Source organism: Gymnodraco acuticeps, unplaced genomic scaffold (assembly GCF_902827175.1).
Source record: "Gymnodraco acuticeps unplaced genomic scaffold, fGymAcu1.1, whole genome shotgun sequence".
Lineage (NCBI taxonomy): Eukaryota > Metazoa > Chordata > Actinopteri > Perciformes > Bathydraconidae > Gymnodraco > Gymnodraco acuticeps.
In genome coordinates this window covers 2511997-2536051 of record NW_022989867.1, presented here as the reverse complement: position 1 = coordinate 2536051, position 24055 = coordinate 2511997, and the positions used below count along the sequence as shown (strand labels likewise).

Genomic DNA, 24055 nt, shown 5'->3' with positions numbered 1-24055 from the left:
ACAGTATCTTATCCCCAGATATGGAGCAGGTTAATTACATTCAATGCTCAGTTTGAACATCTGGGTTGGGGCGGAAGGTTTCTGTCAATCCTTAAAAGAAAAATTTAAATTGTGAATTTTACAGCCATGTTAACATTTATACATTATACTCACTCCCCCCTTTTACACATGAAATAATGTGTAACAAAAGCCTGTAATGGGAGGGGAACAAAAACTGTCAGGTAATTGGTTAGGGACATAACGAACATTATTATCATTATTTCCACAGTGAACACTTCAGTGAAAAGAAGTGTTCCTCTCCGTCCTTCAGGCCTAAAAGAAACAGAATCTTCAGATTGTAGTTTTACATTTGCAAACCGCCAACTCATGTGAGAGGAAAATATCACATGTGCGGTTTCCCCTTTTTGTGGAATTTTTAGGAAACCTCTCGTTTCCCTTGGAGCTCCAAAATAATATGTTAGTCCAAAAACATGCTTGGTTAGTTATTGTTTTAGAATCATGCAGTTACACTGATCACATGCCGGCATACATTCACACTCACACTGTCTGGTTGTCATGTCAAGTTTGGTCAGGTTCACCCCAGAGTCAGTCATCCACAGTGCCTTGTCAAGTTACACTGTCGGTCAGGGTCAAAGGTCAGTTGGTCTCCGTCTTTTTTGGCCATGTGTCGTGCTCTGCAGAGACTTTGACATTTCAGCATAGGCCAGTATCCTTTGTCTACAAAAATATGTCACGATTTCAACTATAATTTTCAAGATGATTCTCACTTGTCATTGGGACTTCCGCCTCCCACTTTTCCTGAAACTTGGTACAAAACTCACTTCCTTCGAGTACCACTACTAATTAAAATGTCTAATGATCTATTTCAGAAACTTTTGTACAATAACTATTATCTTGAGTCAAAACATTACTAGGATCCGTGTCGCTCTGCATTTCATAGCTCATTATAATTCTGGTCTACTTAAAAAACGATGTTAAACTCTTTAGCAGTGTGTGGAACCTTGGGTGTCCGAACATGCAACAATTACTCCCTCCTTTATCAAGGATTTAAAACCGAAGTCTGGTAATAACTATGCCACAATGGTGAAATCAACACTTTAGATTGGAATTTAATATGTGGCTTGGCACTAGCCATTAATACAAACAAAGATTTGTCCTATAGAGTGGTTCCTAAAACTATCCTTTTAATGGTGATCAATATTGTAACCAATGAGATCACTACTTTATTCACACGTGAATAAAAATGTCTTAAAGAATGAATTGTTAACATGATGAAAATATTGAAGAATATGGTTATACTCTGTCAGTGTGTTTTAGGATGATTATCATTTTACTTTAATAGTTTCCTCTTTACTGCTATTTTTAATTTACCAAATGATTAATAAATCTTTCTGTCTTTACGTATTTATGAAGTTAATTCAAGTTATTTAAATGTGCGTTTCGTGAATAAGTGTGTTTATGTATAACTCACTCATTCCCGGTCTCCTTTCCTCCTCCCCTGGTTTTCTCAAGCCGTGACCCCGGCCTCCTCACTTCTAATCGACCCTGCCAACTCCTCTGATTCTGTCTTCTCTTCAGTCCATCAGCTGTTGAATCCATCCGCTGTAACTTTTGTAGGCAGCCATTGGCCCAGTCACATCTGCAGCCCCATCATGCCACTGTTGTTGCACTCCTCCTTTACAGTCTCTCTGCTGTTTTTATGGAGGGCGGATTCTGCTCTCATGTCTATTGTGCCAAATCTCGCGGCGCAGTTTGGAACTTCATGTCCTGTTTGAGGGACCGATGAGAGTATCTCTCTGTATGTCAGCATGCTGGTTTGGTTCTGGATGCCACAGGTGGAGATAGTTCTGGCTGCAGTCTTGTTGTTGTTGTTGGTTCAGCTCTGGTTCTCTGTCTGTACGATGGAGAAGGAGGAGTCTCCTGTTGGGTTAGGTCTCGTTGTCTGCTTGGAGGGTCGGGATCAAAGCCTTTCTAACTCAGAGGGGGAGTCCAGGTCCCGGTACACATTACCTATAAGAAGTCTAGCACACTGATGTTAAATAAATCCAACCCTTTCCACTCTGTCTCTTTCTAATCATACTATCTGTCTTAGTTGTTAAATGCCATCTAAACAACATAATTAATGTCTACTTATGATATTACAAAAACTCACTCCAAAAATTGTTTCATCCATTGTTACATATTTACCCAACACAACTCTGAAATACTTACATGTTTCCAGCATCACATATTCCACACACTATGAAAGAACATCTCCATATCTTCTCTCATTTTAAATCCCACTGTTACTTCGAACAATAGTAAACCTGCAGAGCACACCAATCGGATCACAGTAATGAAATTTGAATCAAGTGTAGGCCTATGTCTTCTTTCTGAACATTTATTTATATTGTCTACATTTGCAAACAGTTCGAGTGTAAAATGTGTTTTGCACAATGTATTTACACTCTACAGATTCTTGAGTTTACTCATCTCCTGGTGCTGTCGTTGTAAAAAATGTTCAATCCCTTATTGTTTTGTACCAGTTTACCAAAATCAGTTATAATTAATATACTGGGAACGTGCTTCCCGTCTTCAATACCGGCCAGCAATGTAATGATTAAACTCTAAGCTCGCATAAGTTTCAAGGGTGTGATACCCCCTTTCAGCCACTAGATGGCAGCAGCAGAAGTTTCAAGGGTGTGATACCCCCTTTCAGCCACTAGATGGCAGCAGCAGAAGTTTCCAGACAAAGGGAAACGCTCTACCTTGGTTTAATATATAACAGACCTCTGGCTTTAAGCTTTTAGCATTGGTCTGTTATTTAAACCCCAGTTTTAAACGGCGACTCGATCTGATTTATCGAGTTTCCAGGTTTTGCCGTGCAGGATTCAAACCTCGCATTCACACAAACTGCACCATCTCTACGCCACTCAGGAATAAACTACCTGCAGATCCGCGCCAAACTGCTCTATTTTACGTCACGCAGGACTTTCGTCTACCTGTCGATCAACGTTTACGTTTTGTATATAACTTTCCTAACATAGTAAAATATGCATTGTATATTCCATTTAAACTATAAAAACACTGTGAAACGCCTACAGACAATCCTAAAGTTTTAGCGTATCCAATTACAGACAGGCGACTTTCATCGTCTGCTTACCTTATTTGCAAAGTTGCAGAGTCCTGCTGATTGTCTGAGATGTTTGAAAGCGTCTGAATTCTTCCTCAGCTTCGTTATCTCTAGACGTCGGGGTCACCATTTTGTTGGAGATTTAAAGGGATATCTGATCCGCTTTTCAAATCTCCGCGCGTTCCTATGAAGCTGGTTATAATACAGGAAGGAATCCATATCTACAAAGTAACCGTTAACAATAATCTACTTTAATGGCAATATGACAATGCAATACAATCATTACAATACAACATGATATATTACAGTTATATTGTAATGCTTAAGGAGTAATGCCGGCTTACTCCTGCCCTAGTCCGCATACTGCAGAGCTACTTTCACCCGAGGGCAGCATGTGAAGAAGAGGCCGAACGCCAGGGATCCACCGGAGATATACCAGAGTAAGAAGGAGGGGTTTGGTGTTAGGTCAGCTGGTCATCTTTTCAGGTCATCTCATTGGGAGACGCAACGCTGGCCAGCAGGAAACCAAACAGGCTCACTTTACAACAAAAGGTCTCTAGGCCTGCATACCTACACCTCCCCCACAGAGCAATAAAACCCTGTTTACTCCAACCAGCCCAGAATGTTTATAGCCATTTGTAGTCCTTACATTTATGAAAGGATAAAACAGAGAAATCAATATAAAACACAAACACAGGTATTGTTTGAACAGTATTCACTTAACTGCTACTGTTGATAAGCACCAGAGAAACCCAAGGGACCTCTCTTAATATCACAACCACTGTAGCTTGTTCTAAGTTGAATGCAAATCAGGACATGCTCTCACCTTCCCCCATCTTCCTTTGTCCTCAAAACACATGTCAACAGGCCCCAAATGCAGCTCACAGTTTTACCCAAATTATTCCCATTTTAAGCTTATCCATAGTTTGCTAACATGAATAAATACAAATATAACTCTACACCTTATATAAACAATGGCCATTGGACAGAAAAAAACCTAAATGTATTTCTCTGAGCTTGGTCATGCAGAACAGAGATAGCGCCAATTTGAATGTTAGGAACCGATGAGCAGAACTCAAATGTGTCCTCTTACCCAGTTCTTGGCATTTTAGATTTGGTCCTTATTTCGAACACATTTTCGTCAACAGACTTTGCTGTAACATTGTAAATGTCCCCCCTGTGGGATGAATAAAGGACTTCTGATTCTGATTTAGAAAATGACAACACAAGGCAATTATAATGTAATGAGCTTGTGTTATTTTAACAAATTGTATACCATAAGCCAGTGGTTCTCAAAGTGGGGTCCGCGACCCCCCGGGGGTCCGTGGCACTCTGCCAGGGGGTCTGTGAAAAGTTTTCAGATTCATTCGATTTTTTTTTTTTTTTTTGTGACGCAACACTTTTGGAGAGAGCGGACGCTGGCGTTGTCTGTTCGCCGCTTCTCTGTCCGAAAATGTATCTGCTGAGTTTTGGACCAACGTTTCTACCTCAGTTTCCATACATTCAGTGGCTTGCACACGTTGTTCTGGACACTTTTGTAACACCCGATCGCAACTTTTTACGGATGCTCCGCTTCCGACCTGTCCACCCTGCTACACCTGCTAATGTTGCTCACCTGCTCCTGCTTCAGGGCTAAAGCTATCGCTAACGTTAGTGGCTCCATCTGACGACAAGCCCGATTCTCCGTCTAATTTTCCCGTTTTGAGTCCCGATCCTGCTTCACTGTGTCACCTGCTTAGCTGCTGTTTGATTTTGTTCTGCCACAAAAGACACAACAACGGTCCTCTCCACCCAGCCAGTCTGACGGCAATCAGAAGCTAGCCTAGTTCTACCTGCTCAGGCTAGCCTGCTCTGGCCACCACCGGTGCTCCTCTGCGGCAAACTTCTTCAACTTCCACCATCTCTCCTCAGTGCTGTCCAGGGGCGGTTCTAGGGGGGGGGGGCCCTAACACTGGCCTCTGGCCCCCTAACACTGGCCTCTGGCCCCCTAACACTGGCCTCTGGCCCCCTAACACTGGCCTCTGGCCCCCTAACACTGGCCTCTGGCCCCCTAACACTGGCCTCTGGCCCCCTAACACTGGCCTCTGGCCCCCTAACACTGGCCTCTGGCCCCCTAACACTGGCCTCTGGCCCCCCTGTGGCCCCCCTAAAAATGAAAAGTGAAAAAAATGAAAAAATGATGATTTATTACCAGTGTTGGGCAAGTTACTTTAAAAAAGTAACTAGTTATAGTTACTGCTCTCAAAAAAGTAACTAGTTACTTTATTAGTTACTAAATTATAAAAGTAACTAGTAACAAGTTACTTTACTTTAAAAAATAATAACAATACAAGTGTTTGTGTTGTTCTGTGGCACAGTAAGAGAAAAGACAACTCCCCATCATTGTAGCATAATGGAAACATTAACATTATGGATAGATTACCGGCCCTCAAGCGAGTACTGCAAGACATAGCCCAAGAACGCAATGGTGAGAGATCTATTGAGGGACGTGGTCTGCTGGCACAGTTGGATCTAGAATTCATTGTGCATCTTGTAACACTCCGTAAAGTGTTTGCAGAAACAATATTTCTCTCTGACATGTTAGTCTTCATCCCTTGACCTTTCAAAGGCTGTGGATTTAGTTGGATCTTTAGTTCAGACATTGAATGACTTCAGGCAGGAGTCATTTTTTGATAACTTGTGGGATGAAGTGTTGAACATTTCTGAGCAATGTGATACTGCAATACAGCCAGCAGCAAAACGACAAAAACGACTGAGCTCTAAACTTGCTGAAAGCTTCGTACTGGCTAGCCTACTGTTGGATAGAGAGAGACGGAACAAGATAAACACGGGTTTCGTACAGCCTTTTTCTACCCTGTCATTGATCAGATGCTCAATGAGCTTAATAGACGGTTTTCAAACACAAACTGTGACATGATGAATAGCATCCAAGCTCTTAACCCCAAAAGTAATGCATTTCTGAAGGAGACAACTCTGTTTTCATTTGCTCAGTTGTATGATGCAAATATTGAGGACTTGGGGCATGAGCTACATCAGTTCAGCAGAATTTTAGAGAAAATAAAGAGTGGGATACAGAGACCTGATAGTACAGTGGAGCTTGTTCAGTTCATTGAGCCTTATAAAGAAGTGTTTTTTGAGCTCTTCAGACTCTGCAAAATAGCAGTCGCAATCCCAGTCAGTTCTGCTTCCTGTGAGCGTAGTTTTTCTACATTGAAGCTGGTCAAAACTTTTCTCAGATCCACCATAACTGATGAGAGACTGAGCAATCTGGGTCTGCTTAGTATTGAGTCAAGGAGGTCAAAGGCTTTGAATCTTGACTTATTTGTTGATCGGTTTGCCAAAAATCACAAAAACCGCAGGATTTTGTTGCTGTAATGTGACATTTTGGGAAGGAAACTACAGCCTGGGATGCAGACACCCTTATGTAAAGTAGAGATGTAACTGTTCATTGCCTTTATTTTTATATAAATATGATATGGTGTTAGTGCAAAAATGGTACTATAACTTAAGCTGAAGCTAACAGTAATAACTATAAGATCTATCTGAAATAAATAAGTGTACTGAAACAAATACCAATAACTGTATTGCATTGTTTTCTTATGCCCAATTACTTCATACTGTCTAGTTCTCTTTTTCGTCCTGCATTTATTGTGCCCCCCTCAGAAAATAACTGGCCCCCCAGTGGCCCCCCCAGTCGAATTGGTCTAGAACCGCCACTGGTGCTGTCCATCCTTGAGTCGCTTCCTGGACAGGCTGCCTGCTGTCCTGGTTCATCTGTACTCTTGGCTGATAGTGCATTCTCCCGGCCGATCCGCGACCACAGCTAACGCTGTGCTAACGTTAGCATCATACCATCGTGATGCTTCGTTACTCCGCCTCGCAACTTTTTAGGATCAACCACTTCACTACACCCCCTCTATGTCTGTCAGTCATTGAATACCTCGGGCTGTTACGAGTTGGCAGACCCAGGTATGTCCATAGAGGTTCCAAACGTGGGTTTGTTTACACCGGCTCAGCTGACACTATCCCAACTGTGTGGTCCCGGCGCCCCGTCACCGCCCACTTACGTCATCACAACAAACCCTAACCTGAAGCCCTTGGCCTGTGTTAATGGCATCACTGTTTTACCAGCCATTGCAACATATAACAACTCCCCCACATTCATGTTGTTAAATACCCGCTCCCTTAACAACAAAGCATCACTTATTAATAAAATCATCATTGATAGGAAATTGGATTTTCTCTGCCTCACTGAGACATGGCAAAACCAACAGGACTTCCTCACACTCAACCTAGCCACCCCCCCAGGTTATGCTTATCTCCAACAGCCCTGCTCCATTGGTCGTGGTGGTGGGCTGGCAGTCATCCACAGAGCAGATATCCCTGTCAAACAGCTGCTTGTGACGAATAAAATCTCACTTGAGTGCATTGCCTTCTCAGTGGCTGCCCCCTCAAAGCAGCAGGTCGTCCTCATTTACCGCCCCCCCAAACCTTCCACCTCATTCTTGTCTGAGTTGTCTGAGCTTCTCACCTCAATGTCCCTATATATACAATGTCCCTCAATAACCCTAACCCTATGTCCCCATCCACACTACTGCTAGGTGATTTTAACATCCACGTGGACTCCAGCACCTGCACCTTTGCCGCTGAGTTTCTGTCACTATTGGAGTGCTTTAACATCACGCAGCATGTCCAAGGTCCCACCGACACTAAGGGCCACATCTTGCGTGTCTTCACTTGCAGAGAGAAGCAATCAGCTTCATGGACTGCCTTGCATCACTCCAATAGTGTCCAGAGCTGGCTGCCATTACAAGTAGTGGTTTGGGATTGTAGCAATGCAGTTGTAGTTGTTTTGCAATTTACTTGATATATGTTGCAATGCAGGCATGTGTTCAATTGTTTATAGCCTGCATTTATTTTGTGATTAGACTTTTATAAATCATTTAACTAAGAGTGAAACACTTGATGTGTTATCTTTATATATATATATATGTGTGTGTGTGTGTGTGTGTGTGTGTGTGTGTGTGTGTGTGTGTGTGTGTGTGTGTGTGTGTGTGTGTGTGTGTGTGTGTGTGTGTGTGTGTGTGTGTGTGTGTGTGTGTGTGTGTGTGTGTGTGTGTGTGTGTGTGTGTGTGTGTGTGTGTGTGTGTGTGTGTGTGTGTGTGTGTGTGTGTGTGTGTGTGTGTGTGTGTGTGTGTGTGTTCTGAAATGCACTTCAAATGATCACGTTTCTCTTGATTTCCCTTTGATATTTAGTTTAGGTACAGTGTTACTTGCAGCTAATTGATTGTGTTATGGGTATTCTGTGTTGAGATGGTGCAAATATTTTTAATACATATCTAATATATTTCTAATACATTTCTGTTGTGTTGTTCTTTCACATAACTAAGACTATAGAAGTGTAAAAAATAGGCTACGTCAGATTATTTCAAGGGACATACATGTCAAATCAAGTCAATTTTTATTTATATAGCCCAAAATCACAAATCAGAATGAGGGGGTCCTTGGTGTATTCTCTATCTTGTAAGGGGTCCTTGGCTGAAAAACAATTGAGAACCTCTGCCATAAGCTACTCATCCCCAGGAAAATGACCACATTCAGGTAAAAGCACTAATTACTCTTGCTCTAGAAAGCAAATACACAACACATAAGTAGTATACCTCAATCAAGTTGAAAACAGAAGAAAATTGAAATTATTATAATGTATAATAAATAAGTCAAAGATTTGCCATGATATTAAAATGTTAAAGCAATTTTCAATTCCTCATGCAAAGTAAAAAGTTCTCACATATTGTCGAAAAGTCTTGCTCTCCTTACTGAACATGGGATACAGTTTCAGTGTGTGCACACAAACACTGACGCTACATTGGATAAGGGGTCTTTGTGTTCTCAGCTTGCCTAAGCAGGCTCATTCTGCCCCCTGAGTAAACATGGGGAGCCACTGATAACATTAATTTGTCTATTACAAGGACACATTCACACACCAGAACACACATACATACACAAAGGCATTTCCCTCTGTAATGGAATGATTAACTGACTTTTTTACTCCAACATGCCACTGCTCACTGTATCATCACACATTGTCCCCAGGGTTTTGAGTGATCCTCAGGCTCTGGATGTCTGCAAGACGTGTGATTATAATAAGATGGAGTTTAGCATGTTCATGCAATCTTACATGACATTTTCTCAAGGGCTATTTTGCGGTTATTTTTTACTGATATTATAATTGCGATATTTGCCACTATATTAAAGGGAGCGACCATTTTTTAATCATTATTCACATTTATATTTGAAAAATATAATAAAATGATCATGCTATTTTTTAAAGAATAGATTTTTGTATCAAGTCTGTCCAATTGGTAGCCTTTATTTAACCAGGTGAAAGCCCCTTGAGATCAAAATATCTCTTTTTCAAGGGTAACCTGCAGCACATTGGTTACACATGTAACATAAAAACAACAGAACAACAATAAGGACGACATACAACATAAATGACAGGGTACAGTTTAAAAACTCTATTTACAGTGACAGGTACCATGAGTACAAACAGCATGTCACCCAGCCGAGTTTTAAAATGATGCAGGGGAACCAAAGTGCTTAGTTTTAAAATAAATTGCAGACTGTTCCAAGTTAGTGGAGCTGCACAACTAAAAGCTTTCTTCCCTAAGACAGTCCTACTTTAGCACTTGGCACATTTAATAAAACCACATCATGAGATCTCAGGCAATAAGTACTTTCAATTCGTCGAGAGATCAGAGAGCAGATATAAGAAGGTAGTTTACCCAGCATGGCTTTGTAGATGAACATGTACCAGTGACTGAGTCTCCGAACAGTAAGTGATGGCAGACCTGCCTTGGCATACAGGGTACAGTGATGTGTAAGTGATTTACAGTTAGTAACAAATACCGCTCATTTGATGGGACTTCAGAATTGCATTTTAATTCATTAATATTTTAGTTTTTACATTCAACAAATATTGCACTGTCTGTGATTTGGATATTTCTCTAGTTCCTTTTGCGATTCCAATAAAATGTCAATTAATTGTCAAGCCCTCATTTCTTTTTGGGCTTGTTACTCCAGAAGAAAGCCTTCGATGATTTCTGATGTAGAACCAAAAATAACTTAATTTATTTCCTGGAACATTTATGATATTGGTTCCCTTTTTTTACCCACAGACTCAATCACTGGAGCCAAAACCCTACTGAACAGGATGATGCGCATGGCCCAGCGGTACCTGTTGGACCCAATGGGAAGACAGAAGGCTGAAGAGAAGACTTCTCAAACACAGGCCAAGCCCAGACAGCGCGCTTCTACACTTGGACGAGTTTTCAAGGGTCGCATCTCGGCTTCACTAACACAAGCTCAGGTAAAGCCTCGTTAATACAGATGTATTCATTATGCACCCTGTTCATAACTACAAACAATTTCTCTGCATTCTTTTCCCCTTTTTAAATCTTTGCAAATTAAAACTGGATACTCTAAATCATTCTTAAACATATTCTATTCCTCTCTCTTAGTAAAAGGTGATTATTTCTATTTCTGTCCACCTTGGTACTGGTGATTCAGGTTTAACTTTGGAAATATATTGTATTGGAGTGGGAACCAGTGGCGGCTGGTGGAAAATATTTTAGGTGGGGCTGTGGAAATGGTGACCAAACAATACTAGGGGCGTCCGGGGGGGGGATTCTCTCCCGGTAAAAATAATTGAGAGAAGACCCCTTCAATTATGACTTCTGGTGATGTTAGAGGGGGGGGGGGGGGGGGGGAGGACAAATTGAGGCTTAAAAATATGAGAAGACTGATCAATATCTCCATAATCTTCAGTGTGGTTAGCTATGAATCTTCCAAAACTTCCAAACACCTTGTCCTGGACATAGTTTTCGAATGAACCATGTTTACCGAAACAAAACACAAGTCTCACAAGAAGCGTCTAAATGAGCCCTGAGCGAAAAAATGCTAACACACTCTAGGTATAAATCAATCGATATACTTATCGGATATGCACAAACAAGCTTAGCTAACAAGCTAAGATTCCACAGATTCTAGAAATATAAGTATCATCACTGAGCGATCAGAACTCACGACAGGGGAAGCAAATACAGACATCACGACGTAGCAAAACACGGAGATATGCTCACCTTTTGCTGTTATTCTGATCAAAAACGAGAAAAATGCGGCTAAAGGTTAATCCATAAATTAATCCAATGTGTCTGTCACTTTGAAAAAATTATTGATAATCCATAATTCAATTTTTATGTCAAAAACTGAGTTTTCATATTAGCTGCTAATGATAGCTTCCAGAGTGTATGACAGCTTCCTGTTTTGTCTCCTTGGATACGAGTCCAAACAACTCACAGACTGCACCGGGCGCTGACGTAGGCGCCCTGTGACCATCAGATTTGACGACGCTGATTGGCTGAAATTATGTTTCGGCGGCATAGTTTAAAGATAGCAACAGTTGGCTTCTGCTGCACTTGCTGCACTCTCGTCTGGGCGCTGTGCATAGCGCCCAGACGAGAGAGGGTAATGATACACAGGCAAGGCCAGGCAGGAAACATGTGACTTATCAGTAACTTTAGACATTGTAACACAATTTTAAACGAGATTTTATTGTAGATTATACATTTTACTGATACCAATTATATAATATTTACCTTGTTTAATAAAAAAAAATTTGTATGTGGGAAGAGGGGGGGCGGCGCCCCTATGGGCCGGCCGCCACTGGTGGGAACTATCCAATTATATCAATGATTTATAATGATTATGTATCTCTATGATGGTTTTATAGAGATCACTTTGTTACGAATAGACAGCACTTTAAATAACATACATTTCGTCACACCATAAGCCTTTGTAGCACAGTCTTTATGTCGTATATTCTTCTCTGTCCACTCTTTCTTGCCTATGCTTGATGAGAAGATGGATATTACTCTCATATCTAGGGATGGGTACCGGGCCCCGGTATTAAACGGGCCCTGGGGCTGAATTATTAAAGACCGTGGTACCGTTAAGCTCCGACGTTATCGGTCTTTTTATTGGTACTGGAGACATGTAAAAAATATGTATTATTGCTACACAAACATTATATCGCAGTTTTTGTGTCTCCGTTTCTAATACGCAAAAAGACTGCAAAATGCGTCTATGTCCGGTTTGTAACCAGTACGGTGAGAGCCTTTCAGTTCCCCCCAACAATTTGTATTGAATTAAATGGAACATGGAACCAGTAATCAATAACTTTGTTTCCCCCGGCCCCTTATCGGAGAACACCCAGCTAGTAACCTAGCAACCAAGCTAGCGGCAGTCAGAAACTAAGGTATCTTCGAATTTATTTACAAACAAATATGGGGAAGTGTAATTTCAACCATATTTGGTTGTAAAACATCGAATTTAGTGCTTGGTTGAAACCAGTGGAGGGGAACGTGTTTGAAGCCCGCTGCACGTTTTGCAAAAAAAAAAATAGCGTTTGTTTTGCTAATGTAGCGTTAGCTAGTGCAGCAGCGGCTAGATCCCCTCCTGGGTTTTAGTGATGTAATCTGCCTCCCAGGACAAGAGACGAGCATATTAAATGTATTATTTTCGGTTGTGTATTTGTGTTTCCAGGTATAACACTATTATTTTTTTTTAACAACATTTTTATTCAACTATATGCAGATCAATTTTAAATTGTTGAGATATGTATAACACTATTATAATATTTAAGTTATAATAACAATAATAATTTGTTGATTCATTTCATTATGGTATTTGAGTTTGTTTCGGATTAACTTTTGTATTTGATGTTGCAATTTAATTTTTCCAAGAGACAAAAATCACTAAAAGATCTGGTGGATATCTGACCAGTATTTGTATATATATATATATATATATATATCCTAAATGTTCTTTGGGTTTTATCCACAAATGCAACACAAATAAGAACTGTAAGTTATTATTTAATAATCAAACCATTATTATTGAAATGTAAGTATATTTCACACATTTAAATGTTGTTATAGAGTATGATCTCATTATTCGTTAACGAACCTCATATTTGTGACGAGACATGCGTGAGCGGAACTCTCCTCTATTTATGGTAAATATTAAACTTTTAATACAAAAGTTGCCAACTTCTCATCCACGATTACGTCACTTCCGCCGCCTAAAACTCAGGAGGTATACGATCTAGCACTACACACACACACACACACACAGACACAGACACACACACACACACACACATTTTGTCTAACCTGCTAACACAATTCTGTGTACTGTTATGCTGTTATGTTCAGTCATCGTTCTTATGTTGAACATGAATACATTTCATGTACGTATTTCTTCTTTCATAGCAATTTTCCTTCATACTTTCTTGCCGTGAAATAGGTCTTAAAAAGTCTTACATTTGAGTTGGTGAAACCAACCCTGTATTTACCAAACTTTGGCTAAGATGAACATGCTAGTATTGTCCTGCTAGCTCAAAGCTGCAACCTTAGCTGTAGGCTCTTAAGAGGCCTTAACATACGTGATTTGATCTTTAGTTTGTAGGTTGCAGAGCCTCTCTTTCAAAACATCTGGTCAGTTTTGTTTCTATGGTTAACTCCTCGCTAGCTTACGCCATTCATAAAGCTGTTTTCTGATTGGTTGCACATCCAACTTTGAACTCTGTGTCGCTTTGCGCAAAATGTTAGCGGTGTGCCATGCTGAGCGAATTGCTTCCGCCTAGTCGGGCATCTGAACCTAGATGGCAAACTGTTTATTGCTTACACATTGTCAATGGCAGCAGCAGCACATTACAGTCTCCTTTTTTCCATTCTTGCCTTTCAAAATAAAAGCCATAATCAGATTAATATGATAACTAGAGGGAACTAAAACCCACAGTAGGAATAGCTCAGCCTCGAGTGCCAGTATACACACACACACACACACACACACACACACACACACACACACACACACACACACACACACACACACACACACAATGGGCTAAGTTCCAAACCTGATGAAAACACATCATTTCAGCAGTGCATTGTTGATGCTGGTTAACCACACAGACTAATGAGGGAGGGGACTGTGGCTCCAGAGCGAGAGGAGTCGTACCTCTTTACTGTGATGAAGCACCCAATCATCATATATATATTTCTTTGTTTTTCTTCTTTCAGATGAGAGCCAAGAGGCAGAGCCAACTCAGAGGAAGGGCTGAGCAGGCGGGGGTGCAGGGGGGCAGTGGTGATATCACTGTGGCCCCTGTCACTGTGACAGATACAGCTGGAAATACTGACAGGTGAGGACAGGAGGTTAAACATGGCACACAAACATGACATGCCTGCACTCATATGTGGCAGCTCTTTCCTGAACTGTTTGTTTTTTACCTTTTACTGTGTATTAGGGTACTGCCAGCTGTGAACCTCTGAATGTATAGCAAGCATGATATTGCTGGAAATGCTATAGATTAAAATGCATCAAATAATATTTCTCTTCATTTTATTGTGCTTATTTAAGCTAGTCTTTTTTTCTTTTCTTTTTTGATTTGTATGGTATTTTTCACATTTTATACATAAATGCAGAACAGACATATACAGGCAGCAGACCCCCTGGCACCCCAATTATTCTCTCACACATACATGCCTACATACACCTGCGCACCCATTCATACATCAACGTAAAGCATATAGATACACATTTACAACAAATACATCATGTACATGTACACATATACATGTACACATATACAAATATACTTCCTGTCCCTCCCTAGGACAGTGCACCTTTGATATAGGCCAAGAAGATGTGCCACACTCCATTAGATTTGCTTGGGACATTATTTACCCTGGCGATCATAATTTCAATGGCCGCAGTCTCTGTCATGAGTTTAAGCCATTCTGTAAACTAAAAAAAATAGAGTGTTGCTGTCAATGGTGAAGTTGAAATTCTGGATGGCTTTGCTACGGGATGGGGGGGCCGATGATGATGATGATGTCTGATTTGGCACTGTTCAGTTGGAGATAGTTTGTTTGCATCCATGCTTTTATTTCTGAGAGACAGTTGGTGAGAGTGGAGTGTGTTGTTGGGGTGCTGGTTTTTGTTGAGATATAAAGTTGGATGTCATCGGCGTAGAAGTGAAATTGAAGGTTGTGGCGACTAATTATTTTGCCAAGGGGGAGCATGTAGAGGATGAAGAGGAGGGGGCCAAGCACCGAACCCTGGGGGACGCCTTGGGACAGAGGAGCAGTGGAGGAGGTGCAGTTATTGATGTTGATAAACTGATGTCTGTCGGTGAGGTAGGATTTCAGCCAGGAGAATGCAGTGTCGGTGATGAGTGATGATTCGAGGAGGGACAGCAGGACGGTGTGGTTGATGGTGTCGAATGCTGCGGTGAGGTCGAGGAGGATGTTCAGGTTGCCGGAGTCAGAGGAGAGGAGGAGGTCATTTGTGATTTTGAGAAGAGCTGTTTCGATGCGTGTTTTGATCAGAAACCGGATTGAAATGTCTTAAAGAATTCATTTAGGTCATCCAATTTATGTTCATATTTCAGTGTCTGACTTGTTTATTTTCTGCAGTTTTGACTCGGGTAACGACTGACTTTCATTTTAAGTTGTGAGTTTAGTGTTTTGACCCTAAGAAACACTGATGCATTAATAAATAACAATAATCCACAGCTCCTCTCCCTGCTTCAGAGGATTTAAAAAAATATATACATGCCCCCCCGGCCAGGCAGCACCCCCCCCCCAAAGCAGTAAACCTAGGGGAAACACTGCATAGAGCATGAAGAAACGTGCCCATTTCTCTATTACATTTCCAACATTTATTGTCCTGAGTTAGGCACATTTTAAACAATTTCAGGGGATTTATAATGGATAAATTTGCTTATCGTATCCCTTGTAGCCCAACCTACATTCAAGACTATACCCTGCCATAGGTCCTCCCTAATCTCACTACCAAGGTCTTTTTGCCATATCTTTCTCAGGGCTTCACATAGTCTAATTTGAATATGTGACATTTTTCTATAGAATAGTGAGGCAGAGTGTAGAGTATGGGGAACATTTAGAAACTCTTGAATCTTATTCTCTTCTTCCTCACCCCTTGTCAGTCCAAATACCAAACCAACGCTGCTCCTCAGCTGTAGATATTTCCAGAAATCCCCTTTATCAGTCAAGTTAAATAGTTTCTTAAGGTCCTCAAATGACATAAACAAGCGGTCTCTGTAGAGATCATTGACAACATTGAAAACATTTATCCCTTTCTCCAACCATGTATGCCATAAAAATACCTTTTTCCTAATACAGATTGAGGGGTTATTCTATATGGAGGAATACATGTGTTTGTATTGTGAGATTCCCAACATCTTGTGTGCCCTTGCCCAATGGGAATGTTGTAACATCAGATTTCCTCCCTCTGCCTGTTTTGCTGCATTTTTCTGGGATAACAGTTCTAAGCTAGTCTTTTAATCTTTAAGGGAATTTTACAATAATTCACTGAAAGTGGGCAGACAAATGAGCTTGCACATTCATAAAAACAAATAACAATTGAACAAATGTGCAGGACACTGAGTTGAGCATACATGTCCAAAACTTCCTTTTTAACTTTAGGTTACTGTGATGGAGTACTCGAGTCCTGGGTTGCGTTCCGATAATCCAAAAATCAGCTCCTAAATTCTAACCCTATCTCCTATTCCTTGACCTCTGAGTTAAACGTCACGGGGTTAAGGGATAGTGGATAGGAGAATTCAAAAGGATTTAGGAGAAGAGACTGCGGTACTTTAGAGAATCCGAATGCACTTTTACTATCCGACGTGTTTATGATGCGTCTGCGGACGTCATGAATGTGCGTCTGCTGCTGGGGGGGGAAACTATGGAAACTACAGTTTTCTATACAGCGGACTACAACATGGATGTTTAATAAGAACGAGGGACTACTGTAAACTCATCTAGAGACTCTGCACCGTGCTCTGATGCTGTTGCTTTATGCTTTATGAATGTGGATAACAGAGAAACATATTCTTCATGACCAAAGTTGGAATTGAGATAAAAAAGGAAAGTGAAACTTATGCTCGTCACCCTCTCCCTCCGGTCCACATTAATTCAAATGATCCCAATACGTATGATTGTATGAACTATGAAAATATCTTAAAATTAATACAAATGTATTTATTATAAACGTTAGTCCTTAACATCTATCACAGTGTATATCACCATTCAAACATCTTTTAAAAGTTGAACAAACCCCACACAGCTCAGTAAAGACTGTGAAATGTTGACTTTATTTGATCATTTCAGTAAAAACTAACGTTCATATTTCTCTTTTTGATTATAATACTGATGAACGTTCAGAAAAAAGCACTTTGGCAACTTACCAAATACGTTTTAAAATGCTTTAAATAAGCACCGTAACTTTCATGATATAATTTCTCGGTCATAATCGGTTGTTTCCGTGAATGGCCGACTTGAGTACTGCAAATGCTGCGGCTACAATGCATTGTGGGGCAGCATTTTCTCCTCTCCTTTCGGTAAGGGAGGTCCAGTGGTTCCTAAGCTAAAGGAGGTTATAAAGGAAGTTTGAAACCTCCTTTCCTTTCATTTAGAGAATTGGAACGGCACTTATCATGGCTGCCACTGAGGGACTTCCGGGTCATTTCACTTGGTTAGGAAGGTTCCTAAGCTAAATGGACTATTGGAATGCAACCCTGGAGTCGGACTCGAGTGCCGATTTTCGGGACTCGTGACTCGACTCGGACTTGCGCACTGATTGACGCGACTCGGACTTGGACTCGTGAATTCTCGTGTACGCTGACTTGGACTCGGACTCGTGAATTTTTCCCCCACGATGACTCGGACTCGACTTGTACATAGACGCTCTGACTTGGACTCCGACTCCGACTCGAGCAAGTTTTCTCTGGAGTCTGATGTCCTCTATCCTGGCATGTGCACCTGTGAGGCGAGTTCACGGACTGGGCCCTGCTATTCCAGCCTATAGATGTCTTGAGACACACCCCGCATCGTGCTGTGCTTTCACACATTCTGCTTCCACATTGGAAAAGAGCAGCGCAAAATGCTCGTTATGTGGAAACAATATTGAAGAGAAGGCTCCGTAACACATTACTCTAAGGATCGAGTTCAGACATATAGGCTGTCTTGAACACTATCATCAGAGTAACGTGATCTAATCAATAAATAAAGATTCAGCCGATAACACGAAAGCACATGGCTACTTAACATGCAGAATGATGTCATTTTGCATGCTAAGTAGCCATGTGCTTTCTGGGGCTAAATCTTTATTAGTAAACCGATTTAACCGGTAAAAGTTCCTTCAAAATAAGACTCCCGATCTTATTACTATCAAAATAAAAGTGCAAAACGAAAACTTTACCCTTGGAAAATATTGTCATACAAATATAATCACTTCTCTAAAAGGTAACTCATTTTAAATATAGTTTATTTATATATAATAATAATATTAATATTAGTAATAAGCTTTATATTTGTATAGCACCTATTACAAGAATTGTAGCCAAACTCGCTTCACAGCAGTTCAATAGACAGATTAGTATAACATGACAGGATAAAAGCAATGTAGAGGAGCAGCTACATTTCAACACATATATCCACGAAGGTTAATACATGAAGACTTGTGACTTGGACTCGGACTCAAACACAGGTAATGATGACTCGACTCGGACACTCCTTGGGTGACTCGGACTTGGACTTGCACTCGGACTCGAAGAGTGGTGACTCGAGAGTGACTTGGACTCGTGAATTGGTGACTTGACTACAACACTGCTGTGCACAGTGAAAGAACACTGGTAATGACAAGCTATTAAGCTCACACTTAACCTGTTCCTCAAATACTGTGTCAGCCTTCAGACCAGTTACCGTTAATATTTGGTGCCAGTCAACATGTTCGGGAAGATGAAAATGACCCTGACAAATAGGACAAATTCTGTTCAAATATGATCTTGTTACTGAGCTTAAATAGATTGAGACGAAGCCTATATTAAGTATAACTTCATTAAGGCTTGTAGATTTGTGTTATTGAAGTCCCTTCAATAGACTAGTGCATAACACCAAATAAATAAATATTACACACAGGCCTATACTGTAACTCTTAACACAAAGAATTCCCTCTGCCTCTTGTTATTACACACATGTTTATTATACAAAAAAATGTTTCTAAACAAACCAAATTACATATAGAGGCGAAGTCCCTCCCTTTCCGGTGGACCTCCATGGGACCTTATTTTGGAAAAATTATGTATTAAAGTCAATGGGGAGAGAAAGATTATCTTTTTCGATCCCGTTTGAATTGTGCAACGAATTACACATATGATGTTTGTCAATTTAAAAGATCATTTAAAGTCAAAAAAATAAAAATGTGTCGTAAAACTGTGAAGACTTTTGTTTGTGTGAAACCGCTCAATGAACTACATCTCTGGTCTTGCACACGTCACCAACACCAAGATGGCCGTCACGTTAGCACATTTCACCTCTTTCTTTCAGAATGAAGTGAAAAGTATTGAAAGAGGTGAAAATCACTACAAGTCTGGGCATGTTGAGAGCTATACATACACACAAGGGGAGTTAGTCGGTTCCGTAAGAGCCAGCATGCGGGACCGGCTTTACAAGATTTCACGAGTGTAATGTGTAACGTTAATGACATCACTTACGCGACTCTGGGATTTGTAGTTTTTCTAGTTGCGTATTTTTAATAGTCTTATATTTCAACAGTTTTACGACAAACTGTGACTTTTTTGACATGGCTCACTCGAGATATATTTTATTGAAAACATTTACAAGGACTTTGCAGGACATTGAGATATTCAAGCCTCCAAACCTATTCAGCCTAGAAACACTGCTCCTGACTGTCCTCCCATCTACCCTTATGCACAATCTGTTTAAGTATAGTCAGTTACTCTTTTTGTGACATCTGCACCTCATGTAGAACTAATTTCACCAATAGAAAGTTGTACGTTTCCACCATGTCTTCAGGTATTGTTCTTTGTAATAAAGCAGCTGGTCCTTCAGCAGCACTCAGAATTTCACAAGAGTCTCCTAATCCTCTCATCGTCATGTTGACAGGCACACCGCTCCAAACAAAAGGCTGTCACTCACGTGTTAGTGTTCTGTGTGTGTGAGCGCCTTTCCCTCCATGCGTATACATGCACGTGTATACAAGCATGTTTCAAGCATACTCGTCATTCCTTACAGAATTAGCCTTTGTGTGTAGTGGTTTAGGTTGTTTTAACCAGACTGTGGGTCACTGGGGGTCGTCGGGGGTCACCAAGAGGATTATTGTAATTGGGTGCCAATTTGTGGTGGAGGATGTAAGTGGACAGAACACATGTCGCCTTACCAAGAGAACATCCAAACAATGACACCAGGACAAGTGAGTGAGAGGTGGAACACTAAATGCAGGTGGAAGAGAAATACATTAGATAATAATAATATTATACATTTTATTCATCAAGTGCTTTTACAGTTGCTCAAAGACACTTTTCACAAATGTACAAAATAAAAGTCAAAATAAACTAAGCTTACACAATGATATTAAGCACGAGGACATTCATCACAAGATGTAAAAACAGAGACAGCCTAACTTTAATTTCAGACATGGAATACATGATAAAACTGGCTTTGCCCTTTAGTTAAAAAGCCTTTTTGTAATCACCCGACCCTAGTGTCTTTTATTTTAATATGTCTTACAGCTTTATGCAGCTTTATGGAAAGAGCCCCAGTGATCACACAACATTTGGCCCCTGGTGATCAAAAGAAAGCAGTACTAAGGAGAACTGTGAAGTGAAGCATACAATTGAATATCAAAAATAGATATTTTTCCAAAAAGGTAGAGCCTTTCCAACTAAATAAGACTTAAAAAATCACTCTTAAAACAGAAATGTTGTCCCCTGTAGATGCTATTTTGTTCATAAAATGAAGAAATATTCGGCTGTCTTTATCGTGACTGCCCAGAATTCAAAATTTGGAGCCAAAATGTAAGCACTACGATAGCTGCCACTTCAAACATGAAAGAAATAAATCCCCCTGGTGAGGACTTGGATCTTATGAGTTTGTGCTAAGTGGATCCTGAGGGGTCAAAGTTCAGGCCTCACTGAGCCTAAGGGTCATTATGCTTGAATACCACGGCCACTTGACATTATACCATAACCGTGTGACATATCTATTGCTGTACTGTATTGTCTGAGCATCTTCTGCCTTTGTCTCCGTTAGAATTATTGTCAGACATGTTGAATGTGTTAAGAAACTGGTAGACAAAACATGGAGCGAGCAAGAGCAGGAATGCTCTGTGCTCTTTCGTGGCTTCTGCCTCGTTCAGAATTCCCCCTGCCCTCTTGCCTGCCTCAGCAGGTTGAAATACTCTCTATACACTCAGATACTTTGATAGCTAATATCCAATGTCTTTACATAAGGACTCCAAATCTGTCTTGTTATGCTCTTCCAAACATACGACTTAAAGTCCCCCAAGGATCATTTTACTATACTCTTTCATGTTTTACGACCAATATATTAGGTTATGTATTTCTGCTCTTTCCAAGCTGGCACTCTGTCTTTTTGAAATGATTTATCCGTTGTCATTTAAGTCAAATTGCAAAGTTGGAATTGTTGAGCAAGTTTTATTTTAGAAGGATTTAGAAACTGGTGGAGGCTAACTTTCGTATGTTGGGCAATTTGCTGAATTAGCATAACCACCTATATGAACAATATTTCAACAACGGCTCGGCTAATTGGACTATATTGGAGTCATTTTATTTTTTAGGGTTATTAAGGATACTTAAAGTTTGAGAAACCGGCTCGAGATACACTTTTTGTTATATTCCATGGAATGCTCTTAACATCCCGATAGCAATGAATATCTGCAAATCCACATAACAATCAAAAATGAAAAAGGGTCGCCACTTATTATTATTTTAATAAAATAAAAAAGATTGAATTAGTAGCAGATTTCTTCCGGCTGTGTAATTTCAAATTCTAGCGCACTCGAGCTGGTTTCTCCAAAATTACCTACCCCACCTTTAATCCATTTCAGGCATTTTCAATCCTGAGGCCATTTCTAAGTTATAGAGAATTCTACATTTCCCAGCAAGAAAAGAAGGTAAAGAGGAAAGTCATAAAAAAACATTATTTCTTGTAAATAGATCAGTAATTAACAAAACCTGCATACTTATAAAACTACCAGTTGTTTTACTCTGCTTTTATCAGAACAATAACATTGGGGTTTCTAATTATTTAGGATTTATACAGTTGTTTCTTGCTTTGGACAGGAACCTCAGCCACACTCTTAGCAGTAGCCATTTTGCTCCCGATAAATAAGAAGAAATCAACTGAGAGTAAAAAAACAACCATTAGGAAAGTTACTTAGGCCTACTACTAAAACTGGGAGTTTATTTCCAGATCCGAGCAAACCTTCAGGAGGACATCTACAGGACCCATTGGCAAGGGGGCCGGTCGCCGGAGCAACCACAGCCTTAAAAATCCTATGAGAGTCAAGTCCTTCAATCTTCTGCTAAACAGCAGGAGCCCGCTGAGACAGACCCATCCCTCCTCCTGTTCCTCCACCCTACCTCCATCTTCTCCGGGTCCTCCATCATCCAATGGTGCTCAGAGTGGGGATCAGCAGAAAGACACACCCAGGACAGCTCTCATCAAGTAAGAACCACTTCATAATCAATTCAGACCTTTTTGACTGTTCTGCCCATATGTTACATAAGGGATCATATGCAGCAAGCCGGTCATTTTATATCACCCTCTTGTGGTCCCCTTTTCTATAATGACCAGCTTGCTGCACATGATCACGTTTATTAAATACACTGCCAGAGTCCATTCCCTTCAGTGTTTACTTCCTGTTGGCCGCCTTCTGCTGATTTCTGTGGTCCAGTCTTTTTACCTCTTTCCTTCTCTCGTTTCCTTGTTCTTGCTCTCTTTTCCGTTACCTGGGACAGACAAGCCATCATTAATCCAAGGTTTCACACTCCCCTTAAATATAAAAATGAAGATTCAAAAAGTAAACCTTTTTTTTTTGATGGAGGAAAACTAATGTGTTTTCGGACAAAGCTGATGACCGTAATTCTTTCTGCAGATTGATAAGATTGCCCATAGTCCCTTAATGGGAGTGTCCTTTGCACCGGTCTGCTAACAAAAATAGACCAAATTGACTAATCAGAATCAGTCCAATTAAGCCATGCCTGTAGATAGTCACATCCTACCAGTGGCAAACCGTGTCTATCACAACTGGACCTTCTGTAGACAGAAGGTCCAGGTATTATAATGTCCGTCTTTTCACTGAATTGTCCTCTTGAAAAGGGTACTCGCAACAATTCCGCAACAACTTCATCTTCACCTGTTGCACTTGTTATTTCAACGTTAAAAACAATAAGACGGCATGAATTGCTTCGTCGCATTCTAGATCCTCTGTCTCGAGCCAGTTAACTAGCGGGCCCTTCTAGAGTACCCTGGAACCGAGGGGAACTCTGAAAGAATACGCCCATTGGCTACAAATCAATATCTGATTGGTTGATCAAACTGTCAGTCCAAACGTACGCTCTCATTCAGTGCACGGCCAGGGGCATTCTATAACGGATGTAGAATACCTTGGTTGAAGGATATTCTAACCCAGAGACCCAGAACCAGATCTGATTGGTTTTGCTTTTTTTTCTAACACAAAACCACTGAAATGCGTAGTGCATGGTCCGAGAAGGACAAACAAATCAACGTAACACTGTAATATTACAGATCAACAACACAGATACGATTCTCATTTATTCATTTTATATACATTTTATTTATATAATTACAAATGTTGTTTTTTTTGTTTTATCTGAGTGTTTCAGGGTATTTCTGAATACCTTGAAGGCCCTGACGGTTCGCCACTGCATCCTACACTAACATATATTGGTACGTTTGCTGAATTCAGGTTGTAGGAAGTAAGACAGGGATCTTTTCAGGTAATTGACAG

At 40.5% G+C, this 24055-nt stretch overlaps 1 protein-coding gene across 1 annotated transcript in view; it reads left to right on the top strand.

Moving 5' to 3' along the window:
- Window positions 1–22753, top strand: part of si:ch211-266k8.4 (rab GTPase-activating protein 1) — a 109592-nt gene extending 86839 nt beyond the window's left edge. Inside the window, exons 12-14 of the mRNA XM_034196724.1 lie at window positions 10291–10481; window positions 14257–14378; window positions 22495–22753. Of these exons, the coding sequence (XP_034052615.1) occupies window positions 10291–10481; window positions 14257–14378; window positions 22495–22753 (572 nt within the window). The remainder of the gene's footprint in view (window positions 1–10290; window positions 10482–14256; window positions 14379–22494) is intronic.
- Window positions 22754–24055: the final 1302 nt, after the last annotated feature.